The 16,633-nt window shown below is 46.3% G+C and overlaps 1 protein-coding gene across 3 annotated transcripts in view; it reads right to left on the minus strand.

Annotated features, from left to right (window-relative positions):
* Window positions 1–6,741: 6,741 nt before the first annotated feature.
* The window catches only part of TTYH3 (tweety family member 3), a 76,563-nt gene continuing 66,671 nt past the window's right edge, over window positions 6,742–16,633 (minus strand). For 2 of the 3 annotated variants that reach the window (XM_069870459.1, XM_069870458.1), the window contains one exon: window positions 6,742–10,642. In XM_069870459.1, coding sequence (XP_069726560.1) covers window positions 10,627–10,642 — 16 coding nt within the window. In that variant the 3' untranslated portion in view covers window positions 6,742–10,626. Of the gene's footprint in view, window positions 10,643–15,935; window positions 16,038–16,633 lie in introns of all 3 variants that reach the window. The other variant, XM_069870457.1, reaches the window with a different exon arrangement.

A 16,633-nucleotide genomic window follows, 5' to 3' on the forward strand; every position in this document is an offset into this window, starting at 1 on the left:
CCTGGCTCTGGTGTCTCTTTATGGATGGACTGCACTGAATACCCCTTGTTCCCCTCATCGATGTTACTGCCTCTAATGAAGTTCTCAGGGGTGCTCTGAGGACAGATTGTGCCTGCGTCCCTCTCTTTCCCACGGGTACTGAGATCCCCTGGCCATTTGCATCCCAAGGTGTGAGGGTCCTCTCCTTCTTCCACTCCCCAAAAGGCTCAGGCAGGGCTTGGCACCTTGGGGCTGCTTTTTTCCCAGACTCTGTTTTTTTCCCAGGCTTTGGGCTGGGAACAGAGGTGGCAGGAGCGAGGTGAGAGCGGTTGTTAGCAGGGTGCTGTTAATAGCTGGTGGGCAGGCGTCCGCGTGGGAATGAGAGGCTGAGACCCTTCCCTTTCCCCTCTCTGTTGCTGTTTCAGTCGACACCAAACACCTACCTGCCAGTAACAAGCTCCAGCTTTCACGGGCTGTGGCAATAGCTTAAGATCTGCCCTCTTCCCACCTCCCAAACCCATCCTTGGTTTGGCTGTACCAGCAGCAGCTTTTGTACCAGCAACACGAAAAAGCTTCCCCCACCTTTCTCCATACCCAGCATCTTTTTTTTTTTTTCTCTTTTCAAGGCACACTTACTTCACAGTTTTGCTTGAATCTCTCGGTTATCAGGGCTGGCCTTGCTAAAAATACAGCCGAGCAGGAAGTCAGCGTGTGCTAAAGCAACACCTCCCCTCCTCCCACCATCCCCACACCCTTCAGACACCTCTCTCGAGAGCTTTTTAGCGCTCTCCTGAGCGTCTATCTTAAAGTGTACAATATTTCAGATAAATATAAACCAGCAATTAAAAATCCTCCGAATGCTGCAGCCCTTGGAATGCTGAAAGCAGAGGCGGAGAGCGCTGGGTGCTGCCCTGGGGACCTGAGCATCTCCCTGACCCAAATCCCCCCAAGAAGTCATATATACCCAAGCCTCTCCCTCGAGAAAGGGAAGGGTGGACAGCAACGCCGTGTTCCCCCAACACACGTTGATGGGGATGAGGGACAGGGAGGCGGGTGCAGGATTTGGTATCCCTTTCTCCCCCTCCTTCTTGGGCACAGGGTCAGCAAACTGGAGCTGCGTCAGGCGCAGGAAGCTGTGCCACCACCGCTCGCCCGCGTATTTTCCTATTGCTCATGGGGCTGCGGTTTCAGCAGCGCGGGCGCTTCCCGGCAGCGGTGCCGTCACCCTTTCTCAGCCCCTCCGGATGGGATAGGGAGATGCAGCCACGTCAGGGCAGCACCCGGCGCTGAGTGTAGGGGGGCTATTTACTGCAAAACCAGCCCAAATCTTGTTTTAAGCACCAAGGGCTGTGGCACGGGGCTGGGATGCTGCTGCAAGAAGCAGAGGAGCCCCTTGGCGAAGGCTGTGAGGGTGCTGGGCATGGCATAACACCTAGAAGAGGCATATAACATAACATAACATAACATAACATAACATAACATAACATAACATAACATATAATATAATATAATATAATATAATATAATATAATATAATATAATATAATATAATATAATATAATATAATATATCATACTATACTATATATACTATATATACTATACTATACTATAATAAAATATAATATAATATTAACATCACATCACAACCCCCCACCTAGCCTTCATGAGCAGGGGCAGGCAGCACCCCAGTCCTCTGCTCTGTCCTACAGCAGCCTCCCAGCCTCTCCCTCCCTACTCGTGGGCCAAAAAGTAAATAAATACACACATTAATAAACAGAAAGAAAACAAAAGCCAAGCCTGCTGCTCTCGCATACTTGGCGGGCTCATCGGGCCAGGCTGCTTTCATCTGCGCCCCCGGTGCTGCTGTGGGACGTCCTGTTTACTCTCGCCCACTCCCAGCAGCTGATAAGGCAGTTGCACCTTTTGGAGAGCCCTGGTGTGGGGTAGTGAGGTGGGGGAAAGCTGGAATTGATGGGGACACTGCTGTTATGTAGGGAGCGCTGCTTTGACACCATCAGGCATAAGGGATGCTCAAGCATCGTGCCCAGCCAAAGGCCATCCCAGTCCCTGGACAGTTGCAGCATTGAGGGCAGAGAGTAACACGCCGTTTCAGTCCTTTCTGCTGCTCCCCTAGCTCCTTATTTTTGTCTGTGTGTGTTTTAATTTGCATTTGGGTCGCTCGCTATCCTGGATTTTGTGTGATTCGCTGTGTTCCCAATCTGGCTGCGGCACAGGAGCTTTGTGGCACGGGGACGTCTCACTAGGGACCTGCGTCTACGCGGCGATGGGATGAACACCCGTCCTGGCACCAACAGCTGTGAGAAATAGCTGAGATTCATTGGGGGAGGCAGGGCTGCTGGAAGATGATGAAACTCGTGTGAATTGAGTCCAAGCACCGCTTCCAGCCGCTCTGGCCCAGCAAACTGCAATATTTGTGGGAAACAAACATAAAAGTGGCCAAATCACAGCGCCTGAGCAACGCACGCAACGCTCCAGCTGCAGCTTTTGGGACTCACCCATCCCAGTTGTGGGAGGGGAGAGAGCTGGATCCATGTGGGGGTCTGAGATGCATCCCAGCACCTCTGTGCAGCTGGAGGACACTAAATCTCCTATTAACAACATCAGTCTTGGAGCTAGGGGCTGCAAAACCCCGCGGCAGGCAGTGCTGGCTGCAAGACAGCAGAGACGCAGCCCCTGCAAACGCAGCTCCCGGCCGTCACCCACATCCCCTTTATTTTTTAACCTTTCTTCTCTTTCCCACCCCTGCCTCATTTGAAGCTTGTTCAAAGAAACATCCCCCAAGCCCTCCAAAGTGTATTTTTTCTCTTCCTGACTTCAATCTGTCAAAACCAATTCCCTCCCCCCCTGCCTGCCCCAGGCTCCCAGCATCACTGCTCCTGGGCTGCCCCAGCGGGGCCAGCTCTGCTCCTGTAGCCATTTGGCAAGCCAAGAGCGGAGGAGGAGAGGAATTGAACATCTTAAAGGCAGCTGGAAACGCTTCCCACGGCGCTGCCGAACAAACCCGCTGAAGCCGCAGCATCGCTGTCTGGCCCTGCTCCCAGCGCCCCCTCCTCAGCAGATGTGTCCCCCTCCATCGGCCCCAAACTGGGGTGGCTTCAGCAGAGAGGTGGTGACAGGTTTGTTTGTGTCCCTGCTGAGGGCAGGGGACCGAAAGCAGTAGTGATGGCACAGAGCAAAGTGGTGGCACCACAGTGGTGGGTGTCGGGGGCATGTTCTGATGACATCTACAGCAGCCCAAGGAGTCCCCCCCAGGTTTAGGGGGACACAGGAGGAGCTGTTGTGTTAGGAAACCCCTTGGGGAGTCAGCAGGGCATGTCAGCTCTCTGTTCAAGCAGCCTTCCTCTGGTCCTGGAGCAGATCGTGAGTGACTGACTGATTTACGGGGTGCAAGCACCAGGTCCCATGGTGCTCAGCTGGTGGGAAGAGGAAGCAGGTGGGAGAAGGTCTCCAGCACCGGCATCTGCAACAATTCGCAGCGAGAAGGGAGCTGTGCTTCCTCCCACTCCCCTCCACGGACCGGAGAGGGATTAAAAACCCCCTGAGCAGGGATTTTGCTGGGGCCATGGTGAGAAAGGCTGCCTGCAAGCCCTTCCAAGACTGCTAAGAGCAGGGCTTCAGCATCCCCATGTGGCCAGACGCATCTGAGTCTCCCTGTTTGGGCTTTTCATTAAGCTGACAGATCTCTCAGCTGCCTGTCCTGGTCTCCCTTGCAGTGCAAAGAGTGGCCAGTCACCTCCTGAAAGCAGGACTGCTCTGTCAGAGTGGGGCAGCGAGAAGGGATCACTCCTGGGGGACAGGTGTGCTTCAGAAGGGGTTAGAGGAGATAAGCTGCAATTTCAGCTGCCAGAGTCCTGAGGAGACCGTACTGAGAGAGAGCTGTGACTCCAGCTCTCAAGTGCATCAAGGTACCACAGGAACAAACAGGTTTGAAAGCATCTCCCCAGGGCATCCCTCCCTGCCTTATCTTTGAGGACAGAGATGTAACAGACCACTACTGAAGTCTGATCAGAAGGCAAGGTTTATTCAAATACATACTTCACCCTTCCCTCTGTTTTCTCCCAGACCTAATTTGCTTTGGAGAGATCCTTGCCTTGCTCCTGCTGGGACACGGGGCAGTTCAGCAGGGAGAGCAGAGCCTGCAGCTGCTGGGGAAGGCTGGCTGGAAGGCACTGGGAAAGGTCATCAGGCAGGTAGCCTCCACATGTTCCCATCCCTGGTGGGAGTCTATAAACCTAGGGAAATATTTACATGCTGACACTGATGGGGGCTTTCTTTTCCTTCACACCATCAGATTCTCTTGACTGCTCCAAGCCTGTTGCACCAGACAGCAGGTTTAATCACCTCTCATCAGGGATGAGGATGGAAAATACAGATTCCTCCTTTATGTCCCCTGTCACTGATGCTTGTGTCGCCCACCTGTTTCAGCAGGGGTGGCTGTAGCTGCTAGAGGTCCCTGATAAAAGGGTGGCCCTGCCGCAGGGATCACCCTGGCTCCATGCTCCCATCCAGGCTTCCCCCTGCCTAGCATCACCCTCCCAGACTCCCAGCAGCAGGGGTGAAACCCACAATTTCTAAATCAGTATTAGTGCAGCTTCCCCTGGAGGAAATGTCAATATTGACCATTTTTCTTCAGAGGTTCTTTCGAAGCTGTTCAATTCAATTTTAACAGCCCAATCTTCCAACTGGATTAGAAACCCCAAAGCCTATGATTGCTAACAGCAACCAGATCAAGTCAAAACCTATAAGCAAAGGAAGAAAGCAGCCCTGCTAATACATGTGCACACACTTCACCTCACATAAATATTAGCAGAATTGACACCAATAATTGGATTTCTGTAGTACAGGGCACTCATGTTCCTATTCCCTCCCTCCTCCACTAGCTATTAGAATTTATGCTTCTATTAACCATCCTCACTTCATGGATCTAACACTTATGAACAAGTTTAAAAAAAGAGAGAAGAATTGATAAATAGGAACAGTGGTTTTAAATTGTTTATTTTTTTAAAACATGAAACCCAAGCTGAATAGAAACCACAGAAATTACATTTAGGTTTTTTGTTTAGTATTTGCAAACCAAAAAGTTACAGTAAAAAATAGCTACATTACAATCAATAGTACTACAGAATTAAAAGTAAAGATACAAAAATGGGCTCAATCCTCTTTAACCCTCACAATTTAAAAACATTTTGGGTAAGTGCAGGAACACTTGAAAGAAACTAGCAGGTCCAAAGTTTTTAAAAAAATTATATATATTTATATATTATATATGTATATAAAGTGGTATGATATACAACCATTATGGTTAAGAAGAAAAAAAACCAGAAAAGTTACAAAAAGGCCAGATACATGGTTCACCATTAGGTTTCTGTGCACAGTGACCAAGAGAAAAAACTGCCTTCTGAATGATGTGAATAAAACTCATGGGGCCTCCCGTTAACAAGGGACCTGAGGCACACGACGTGATGGTTGGGCGTCCGGACCCAATGCAGAGGACAATGAAGGAAATGAAGCTTTTCTGGAACTTCAGGGGCCTCCTGGCCAGAGACCACTGGAGAAGTCTTGGTGTGAGATTAGAGAAGGAACAGGAAGGAAGGAGTTGGGAATTGCATAGTGAGGAGCAATGTGGTATCAAATACGCAGAGCACCTAAGAGCTTCATGCTACAGTTAGGAAAGGATTTTTTTGAACGGTCTGGTTGTACATTAATTTATCTTCCACTTTGTTCACGCAGGCAGCTGCAGGGGCTGGGCAAGCATCTGGGAGCTCCAGGCCACCAGTAACCTGTCCCTTCTCTCTCGCAGGTGGGCATCACACTCACCATCATGGCTCAGCAGGAGATCCTCCTCCCCTTCACCCCCCCTCAAAAGTACAGATCACTTGCTAGCCCTCTAGGAACTGCTACCAAAACATCCCACGCTTCTGCTGGCCCTCCTGGAATGACTAGGGAAGCCATCCTAGCACACACATGAGTCATTTCTACAAAACTAGAGTAGGCTGTGATGAAAGAAGCCACCTGGTTAAACATACAGATTAAGTCTTGTTGCATCTCTTCTCTCAAGCTGTTAGATCTAACTGCTTAGTATCTACCTGCAGGGTTTTTCCCCTCCCACTGAGATGTTCACTCATTTCTAAGTTGGGGAAGACCCTGGCTTCTCCTTGGTCCTCAGCTAGGAAGCACTTCAAAGACACCTCCCCTCCCTAGCTAAAGGAAAACCCACCTAACTCATCTATCCCTGAATGGGGTGGGGAGGCTAGAATCAACAAGCCAAGACACTTCTCTCTTCTTCAAAGGGCTCAGCGTGGTATTTCAGGTACTGCTGGAAGGAAAAGAAGGCAGGACCAGAAGTGAAGGATGGGTTTATCCACACAGGTACCTGTACCTTGCTCTTACGGGTATCCACCCACTCCTGTTCCCCTATCACCCTGCAGCACTCAAAGCCCTCACAATCGATATCTAAGCAGCCGTCTGAGAAATAGTTTATTCTCAGAAAGCCGAACTTTTCATGTATTTTGAGGGAACTGCTATGGAAATCCTAACTTAGGATCACTTAAAAGCCCATGCACCTTGGCCCCCCCAAAGCACTCAAATGAACATCCTTGCATCTTGGCTGAGATGACTGTACACGGAAAATTAACACCTATCCCATGGAGAAAACTTAAAAAGGACAGGAGGGGAAGGGAGCACTCCATCCTTCACATTTGGATACATAGATGCACGGTAAAAATCTTAGCTTGAACCCTTTTATCAGCACATAAAATGAAATCAGTTTAATAATACATACAGGATACAAACACTACAGTTATATTCCCAAGACAGCACAAGAAATTCACAGCCAAGTCTTGATTCGATTTCCTTTACAATTACAATGCAGTCTTGAACACTGGACACAAAAGTCCAACATGCTATTTACATTTCACATTGTGGAGATGTTTGTGTGCTTGGAAGAGTTCTCGGTTCCAAAAGAAAGTGTCATTCACACATGATGATGCAGTGGAAATAAACCAAGCCAACCAGACAAGCCAATGACCACATTTGTGCTTCTGAAAAAGTAACATGAAGTGTCTTCACTGATGCAGTCACCTTCAACCAGACAAGCTGCCTTCCGTTTTGCAGTCAGTGAGGTGTCCAGAGGCCAATCGCATCTCCCCTGAATTCTGGACCCTTTTGCAATTAGTAACACAAGTAATGTTCCAATAAGGTCAGCTGGGATTCACCAAGTGATATGGCCTTGGCATTTTGTCACATTAAAAACAGAGACACAATGGAAGAGAGAGAAATCTCTGCAGCTTTACCTCCTACAGCTTGAAGAGTTTGGACTCCCTCAACCATGAATGCCATCTAGAACAGATGAGTCTTCGCCAGATAGCACCTGCTGTTCACCCGAGAGGGAGGCACAGAGTCTGGGAGATCTTGGCTTTTCAAAGTCCGCTCCTCAGACAAAACGTGACCATATGGATGAGGCTGATTATGTCGCAGCCATAAGAATAGGCAAAGGCCATCTGTTCTTCAGCAGATCTAGTCAGGCCAGCCCGCAGAAAAGCCACACTGTTGCTCAAGGTTCCAGTAAAAAAAAAAACAAAAACAAACCAAAAATAGTAATAATAACAATAAACCAAAAGAAACCCATTTGTCTGTGTTTCCTATCCAGCACTCTGCACAGCATGCAGCAGGGCAGCAGAGTTCCAGGATGCTTTACAAAAGTGCAATATCCATGTCAAGTAAAGGAAGTGCTGGCTGGACGAAGGGACACAGCTCACACTGCAGTCGCATTATGCTGGCCTCCAGAGAGCAAAATATTATCGCCGTAACGTTCTTTCCAGTTATATTTTGAAGTCACAGAGCACATACCTCCAAACCTGTGCCTTGCTGCAAGCCCCAGACATTGTCAGAAGTTGTCCTGGGTGTTTCGAGTGGCTATGCCCAACCTTGGAAGGAAGCAGGTCAAGGCAGCTGCTCTGTTAGATGCTGCAAACAAAAAGGCAGAGGCTCGCTCCCCCGTTATCCCTGCTGGCACAGACAACATCACTGTGGTAATTTAGATTCAGCCCAAAGTGCAGTTACATGCATGTTCAGAACGCATTCTGTATACTGAAACCTCAATACACAGAAATACTTGTCTCCACAGGGTTTCCCACACGCTCCAGCCTTCAAAACACTTGCCTTGATGAGTAGGACCAGGACACAGATTTTTAGGGCCATTTCCCTGAAACTGGTAGTCTAAGTAGCAATCCAAGCACATCCTTGCAAGGAGAGATGACGGCAGAACAATTCAGCCTTATGGATTATACAGCTCTTTCTTCTTTCTTCAAAGCAAGGGGAAGGTTCAGTTCCCCCCAGAGAGCAGTTCCATGCAAGCTAGCAACGCCACATGCTTGCACACCTGGGGCTCCTGGGAGGCTTTAAGACAGGGTGGAAAACCTGGTGCTCGTGAGCCACAATGTCCCTCCATACCACCTGTGACTACATTTCCCTGTCCTTGTTATTTGATAATACCGAGGTATGTTTTGATGTGAAGCCCATCAAACGTGTCTGAAAGGGCATACTCAGTCCTGAGCAAGAAAATCCTGCTTCCAGAGATTTATGGTGAAGTGTGAAGTTTTCTCAAAACCTTCTCTTTCCATCTGCATAGTGGTGCCTCCTCCTTGTCTGCCTCTCTCCTTTGAATGCTAATGGCTGGCCTAAAGCTTTTGCAGTCTGTTAGTGGTTTCTATCTTAAGAGGAGGCTCAAAGCTTGCTCTTCCCTAGAGCTGGTACCATTTTACAGCAGATACCATCATCCTAGTTAGCTACCCGCTAGAAGCAATTCCTACCTCACTGCAAGAAGGCAACTGACTTGAGTAAAGGCAGATTGGTAGATTCTGTGCCCCATACAGCAAACGTACAGTAAACAGACACCAAGTCTGAACATCACTGAGGCGAAGACTAACTGCCTCTGCCAATGGCTCAATTCCAGTTTGAGAGACGTTTCCCCACTTTATTTACTCTATCAGTTATTAAATAACAATGCTCAGCAGCTACACTATGATGCCCCTGCTCAGAGGTAAAAAGACAAAAAGGAACATCATAGTTACCCTACTGAAAGGGCAGTTCTCAACGGTACCTCCCAAGAGGCAGTCTCCTCTTCCAGTTGGAAGTTAAGTGCCCTTTGGAGACTGCTCTTCAGTGGAAAGTACAGCACCAATGGAGATGTTGCCCTCTGCAGGCGCCCAGCTGCCCCTTTGCAAGTCTTGTTCTGCCTCATATCTAGAAAAATGCCTTACATGTGCCTCAACATGGCCAGATAGTGGTTAGCAACGTGCTTTGAAAAACAAAATGAAATAAAAGACAATAAAATAAAAACCTGTTCTGACAGTAACAATGTTCTCCAGATGTCATTTGGGTTTCCGATTTTGGAATACAGAAAATATACTGATGATCTTGTGAGTTTGCAAGGTCTGAGGCTCCAAAAACCTCCTTCAATGCCGGTTCAGCAACCCTGTGCTGTAAATGATTTAAAAAAAAAAAAGGGGGGAGAAAAAAAAGAGAGAAGTCCAGCAGAATTCACAGGTCACTAGTGCAGGGAGAGCTTGCATTAGCTATAAATCCCTTGGTGCTTCCAGCCTCTCTTGCTTTTGCAAGCTGGCTGTCCCATAAGATCTAGCATCAGAGAGCAGGAACTCTTTAGTGCAAAAATCCCCTCCATAAAGACTTGCAAGTCTTTTCCTGGAAAAATTTGGCACCAAATGGGTGGCTGGCTTCTGTTTGATCTGTGTGTCAGCCTCATAAAGGCAGGACCCAGAACGCCACGTGCAAGCACTTGGGCTTCCCTGATGGAGCAGAGAGGTCAGGGTCAGAGCAATGGACAGAGCAGATGACTGGTGCTGGGACCCACCCTGCTCCTCCTCGAGAATTCACATGCCAGACAGAGTGGGAAAGAAAAAGGCATTTTCTTAATGGATTTTCTTTTCAAAAAGTTAGTAGAGGAATGGCTTGCCCTAGAAGAGCCCCAGGCTCCTGAATTACAGTGGATATACACTGACACCATGAGGTAGGGGTTTCCCCTCCTCTCTCACACAGGACACCAGACCAGAGGACTCCCAAAATGCTCTATTGGCTCAGCATTTCCTTGCTGTACGCTAGTCACAGGCACTCTGCTTCTTCAGCGTTTGACAGACTGCTGATCCCACTGCAGAAGTGAAGAAGATCTACCACCACCTTTCACTGAGTCCCTCTGGGGAGCAGAAGAGGGGAAAAAGGGGGCAGAAGATATTCAACAACTTTTTCTGATAAGCTACTTTGATGAAGTCAGCCCCAGGCAGGTGGACCATTTCCTGCTTGGGTGCTCTCAGTTGCTTGCCTGCTGACACACCAGGTAAAACAAACCGAATGCTTAAATTCAAAATGGACTTCAATGAGCAGGTACCATGTTGGAAGGTGGTCTGAACTGGAGAAACAGAGGGAGCAGCACTGGATTTTTGGGTAGAACAGCAGTATTGTTCTATGAGGACAGCACAGGGGCACAGCAGTTGGCACATTGTTTAGTCTGACTGCACGTGTGGGTTTTGTATTTTTGCTTTTGCTTTTCCATTTTAATGCACACTGCCAGCATCTGGACGAGGTTGGTTGGTGGCGAGGTATTTGGCTCTCATGCTGGAGGTGTACTGGAGGAAAACAAGACAAAAGAAAAACCAAACAGAACAGAAAAGTAGGTCAGAATGACTGATGTAAACACAGACCCATAGATTATGACCACCTCCCAGCATTAAATGTATGTAAAGTAAATATCAAGGAGCTGCTGGCTCAGTCTGTCAGACCGAGGGAAGTTTCACAAGTCAATGCATAGTTCAGTCCGAGTAACATTTGTCAGCCCACTGCAAGGATGCTGGCCAGGTCAGTGCAAATGGGCTCATGATTTATTCAAGCTCTCTACAGAGAAGGAAATCCAATAGTCATAGAGTCCAAATATGCCATACTTCACTTGGGAGAAGAGAGGGAAAAGGAAATGATGTAGATACAAAAACCCACCTTACACCTTCATCTTAAGTCATGTTGTTGCTTTCAACCATGCCAGAAAAGGAGGTCGAAAAGAAAATGGGTGTGCATTGCATTTTTACATTGCATTTTACTGCAATGAGGGCACTAGAAGACTACGTGCATCACAAATGGACAAAGAAAAGTGTGGAAGAGTGAATCTCTGCACAATTTACGCCCAAGAAAGAACAGATCCTGTCAGGTTGGAATCAGGCTGCCATGAAACAAGAGATAACAGTTATCAGATGGGCAATAATCCACTGTGACTTGGGATCCAACCTGTGTACCATGCAGCAGTAGACAAGACTCCAGCTTGGAGATGAGAAGAGAAAGTCAGAAAGATGAGAGGTTGTTTTGGTTTGGGGAGCTGTTTTTTTCTTGTTTTGCTTTTATATTATAAGCAAGGTGATCCAAAACAGCTCCCAGAAGCTAGTGAAGTAACATATGCCACTCAGCTTTGAATAACAAGCTGAAAAGCATGTAAATAATACCCAACGTAGAGAACAAAAGGCTTTGCTTCTTTATGTCAACGTGTTCAATGCCTTCATCATGACCACGTTACTGCTTCTGGGATTCTGCTGCTGTGATACTAACCAAGCAATGAGTACAGACATTTTTTTTTGCCTCTTTTTATACCAGCTGGAGCTTGAATAGTTTTACAATACCCACCATCTTACTTCCCAAGGGTGCTCTTCAGCATACTGATTTTTTTTTTATCACCTTTAAAGCTGAACCACATAAAATAGCCAGTTAAAGGGGGCAAAGAGACAATTGAAAGGCAGTTCCACACCAGGAGGTGTGATTTATCTCACCTACTAGGAAAGAACATTATGAGGCATCTTTAGGCTCTTAAAAGCTGACCTATCCAAAGAAGTTTTCAGAAAATTAACCATATTTTATCAGTTTTCCTTCAAAGACTTACTTGGGCTGAACTTCTGCACAATACAAGAGAGAAGCTGTTCCTTTGGCAGAGCTGACCCCATCGACACAAGATAAAGACACCTGCAGCTTATTTGCACACTCATCTTTTAGTGTCTTCCATAATTGGAAAACTTTCTGCAGAGCATGGGTCTTAATATAAAACTCTGGCCCAGAAATGGCATCTATATTTAGAAGACTAAGGGTACAATCTGCTCTTTCTCTTTTTAAGATGTATTTTTTGCCAGTGAGAATGAAAAAGGTAGAAAATATCAAGCTGAGCCAGTTTAAGCACGATAGTCTATAGAGTTTATTAAATGTGACTACTGTTTCAGACAAAGTTTAGGGCATTATTAAAACATATGAGACTAACCCAATGGGTTTAGAGAGGCTTGTAATTCAAAGAACTTCCTCATAGAATAAGTAGGGCATGTTTCAGGTAGCACAGTATTGAAATTGCCAGTCAATTTCATGCCAAGAGGGTCTTAAAAGGAAAAATGCATTTGATTGTTCATCTTCCATTTGTATTCTCTATGTGACATGTGACAGGAAAACTAGTATGATCAGAAAAGGTTTTGCAAGCAGTATTTAGAAAAAAAACTCAGATCGTGGAAGGCTATTGTGCATCTTCCTGCACGAGCCATAGGTTCAACACACCATGCAACATCAACTTTTAGAGCATTAAAATCAAGAAGGGTCACTTGATGAACTGCATTTCAAGGATGTACAAAGTACACCCACCGTAAGTCACTTCTTCCTCCACCAAGAAAATACCCCACAGTTCTTTAGGTGTTACTAAACCAAAGTAATCAGGAACAAGATTTGGACAATCAAGCAGAAGGTATTTTACATTCAAACCTACCTGCAATCCAACACAAGGAACAAATCAAGACTCAGAAGTCAGAGTTAGGGCTGATGTTCTCTCCTTAACTCAAGATTTTTTGTGCCTTTAGCTTTTCCCATTAAGGTCTGAATTAGTCACTCCTTCTGTTAAAGTATTTTTTTAATGACCATAGTAAGTACAATTGAAACCTGGCAGCAGAGAGCTAAACTTCACTGTGCACCTCTCACAACCAGCACAGCATGCACTGGATCTTCAGTTACTGCATTAGATTCGATGTACAAATGTTTGCTCCACATGCTGCTGATAATGGTCCCTCATCCAAATTCCCCAGTGTATCATCTGCTAGAAAGCAGAGGAAAGATGTTGTGGAATACACAGACCCCAACACCTGGACTGGCCAGCAGATGGAGCAGACACTTGCCAGTCACATGGACATGAAACCAAGCTATGTTAATAAATAAGTCTTAATAATTACTTTTTTAAAGGCGCTAAAGACAAAGCCCAAGCACAATTCAGAGCTAAGGTGGTCTTGGGCTCTAAGGTAACCTGGATACAGTGCCTGACACAGCTGTAAGGTATACAGTTGCATTTAGTTTCCTTTAAAGAGGAGCTTTCATAGAAGGTTAAAGCACATGCACAATGCAGTCATTCTCCCAGTACTCTCGCTGGAAGTACCCACATGCCTATACACCCTCATTTACTCTTTCAAAAACAGGATGGAGAACAAGTTTCAACGCGTACCTTCACCCCGCTGTCAGCTACCCTAACAAGAGCACCTAAAAGGCTTCTTGTTACCATTTCTCCTGGTGGCTTGTGCTATTCAACACAGCACATCTCTGTCACTCACCAGGCAGCTAGGACAAACACAGCTGACTGCACACTAGTTTATTTTTGTACTTCTCCAGAGATAAAAAGTCTCTCTCCTTCACATTCAGCCTTGTTGAGGGTTTAAGCTTTCACAGGTATGGTTTGCCAGCACATACGAGTTAGGCGCTTAAGATGTATAGCCTGTGTACAAAGGAGTCATTGGTCGCAAAAAACCTCTCAAACCACTAATGGCAATAATCAGTTAATTTTAGAGACCATAAATTCCACCAACTCCTGTGAGCTGTGCAGACCATGAGTACTTCACAGCTAAATGAGCTATGTTGGAAGATCACTTACCACATGAAACCACGACTCCGAGTATAAACTATTTACTATTTGTGGTTAAAACCCCCACATGTATCTCTCTCCAGCTATTCTGACTTTGATTTCCTGCCAGAGCTATTCAGGTAATCCAATAAAGACCAAAGCTTTTGGATTCAAGTTCTTAGGGGTTGATCTACCTCTCAAATAGCTAAAGCACGGTAAACACAATTCCAGCCGATGGGTTCTGAATTCAAAGGGACTTAAGTTTTCCAAGTCAAAAGAACAGAGCTTCTGTTTGTTTTGGTTGTTTTTAAAGTCTTGGAAAGAATGCAATGCCATTTTCTTAGCCCTGCAGACAGCCACATTAAATCTAGGTGTGACCTTAGGTAAACAGAAGACACTACAGAAAGAGATCTGGTCATGTTTCATCCCAGAGATTTCAAGTCCAGAATGAAGTTGCTAGAAATTCCCTTCCCCCCACACCCAAGCAGTATTTTATTACACGGAACAGATCCATCTAACATGGCTACAATACCACCTGGAGGAACCAAAAGGCAGAAAACCCACCATAAGCTGACGTCAAAGAGCAGCCTTTGTAGGACTTAAGACCAGAAGAAAGTTGCAACCCTTTCAAGGGTGCTAACACCATGCTTCAAGACAAGTTTGTTTGCGTTCATGCACCATGGCAGAGGACATCAAGACACCCGATTCAGACAGCAAACCCTCCCAGCATGGCACAAGGCAGGCGAACGGTAAGAAGCAGCAAGAATGCAGACCAAGCAGCAACATGACAGCAAGGAATCCAAGGTAAGGCTGACAAAGTCCCAACGAGAACAGCAGAAAAGAAGGAACAGCACCTTCATGGCTATGTTTTTCTGGGAACAGAATGTAAGACATGAGCCACTGATTGCATGAGCCAATAGCAATGGGCAGTCTGTTCCATCAGGAACCAACACCTTCCAGTTACTGTGTTACTGTAGTCCCCTTGAAGAAGCACTGTCCTTCGTGGCAAGCGAGTTGCCTGGTGGCTCTAATTATACCCTGTATTCAAACTGAAAAACTACAAGGCCTAACACAGACCACCTACTTTTTCTGTAGGCACATGGCTTTGCCGTGGACTACTGTGAAGGAAGAAACACTGGCTATCTCGGAGAACACCAGCAACTACAGCCCATTAGTAATTCAGACAGTGAAATGGTACTAGGAGGGCCCTGTTCACCGAGCCTGTGGAACAAGGATGGAACGATCTGGACACACACAGAACAAACAAAACAGTAAAAGGTTTTGAAACAGAATGAAACAGATCTTAGTGCTTATGTTTGGATCCTTCGGGAAGTGTTTGTTTGGTTTTTTTAAAAACTTGCTCCGTTCTGAATTTAAATGCAAGGATAAAAGGAGAAGCTGCACACAGATCTAACAGGGAACAAAGTAACTCTTCAGGACAGGCCACCACTACTAGCTAGGATCCTCCAACAAATTAAATATCCTACTGACGAGCTCAAAGCTCATGGCAGCTAAGTATCAGTGGTCTAGGTACATGCTGTCAGACAAATAGAACAGCAGTAGCAGTCAAAGGAAGCCAAAAGCTGAATGAGGACTGACTGAAAGGCTGCTAGACAGGTTCTCTTTACTTCTAGAAAATGGCTTCTTGTGATGGGAGAACTTGTATTCTTCATTTGAAGGTCAAGCAGCAATCAGTTCTAAGCATTCAAGCTGTTCTCAAGCATGGACTCTGAGCAGAAGCTGCTGTGAGATAGCTTTTAGGAGGAATGGGCACCTGTAACCCTCAATGTGCATCAGAAGCCTTTACAAGGTTGATACTGCTCCTTGAGTCTGCACCAGAGCAAAAACTGTTTGTTTTTTTTTTTTTTTAAATTTTAACCCTTGGCAGGAGGGAATGGGGTGGGAGGTGCAGAGGGAAGGAATGTGAAGAAATAAAAGGCATTAGCCTGGGATAAACAGTGCAGGGATGAAGGGAGTGATTGGGAGTGGAGAAAGGGTTGAGCAAGAAGGACCTTTTTTTCCAGTACCTGTTCCATTTGCGGGCGCTGTTACCAGTATGTCCGTGCACTGTCCGAGGGCTTAAGCTGCCAGCTCATATGGCTGCTACTGTCCATGGCAGCCAAATACAACTGTGATGACGCAAGAAAGAGAGAAAAAGAGAGTGCAGCCTCAACGTGCATGAAAAACACCGTGCAAGCAAGTGAAACGCTGTGGTGTGTGTCAGTGACAAGGTGGGCTCTACAGGCCTAAGGGAATAGCCCTGTGGCAAGAAGGAGAAAAACAGAAGGAATGAGAGAAGGGAAAAAACAAACAAACGAAAAGCCAGGAAAAGTAACGGACAAACAATGCAGCAGGATCATCATCATCTGTTCACAGACAGCTAAATGGCATATATCAGCGCTGTCTACCCACCGGACAAACTATTTGGATGGTTATCCCCATCTCCTCCCTCCCAGAGAGAAGCAGGGACATAAGCACTGGTATTTCCTTTTTATCTCTCTCCTCCCTCAGACAATTTGCTATGAAAAGTTAGTATTTTCTGCCTTGGTATGGTCTCAGCCACCTGGTATGGAGAGCTATGAATACAAAACAACCCAGAAACCCCCCCTTCCCTCTTGCCTGCCAAAATGAGAGTAGACAGTATTTTTCTTCACTCCACTGTCCATCTACTATGACCCTCCTCAGAACACACATTTATCCTACAGCCTGTTCCTTGCCTTGTCTA

This window comes from Phaenicophaeus curvirostris, chromosome 16 (assembly GCF_032191515.1).
Source record: "Phaenicophaeus curvirostris isolate KB17595 chromosome 16, BPBGC_Pcur_1.0, whole genome shotgun sequence".
NCBI lineage: Eukaryota > Metazoa > Chordata > Aves > Cuculiformes > Cuculidae > Phaenicophaeus > Phaenicophaeus curvirostris.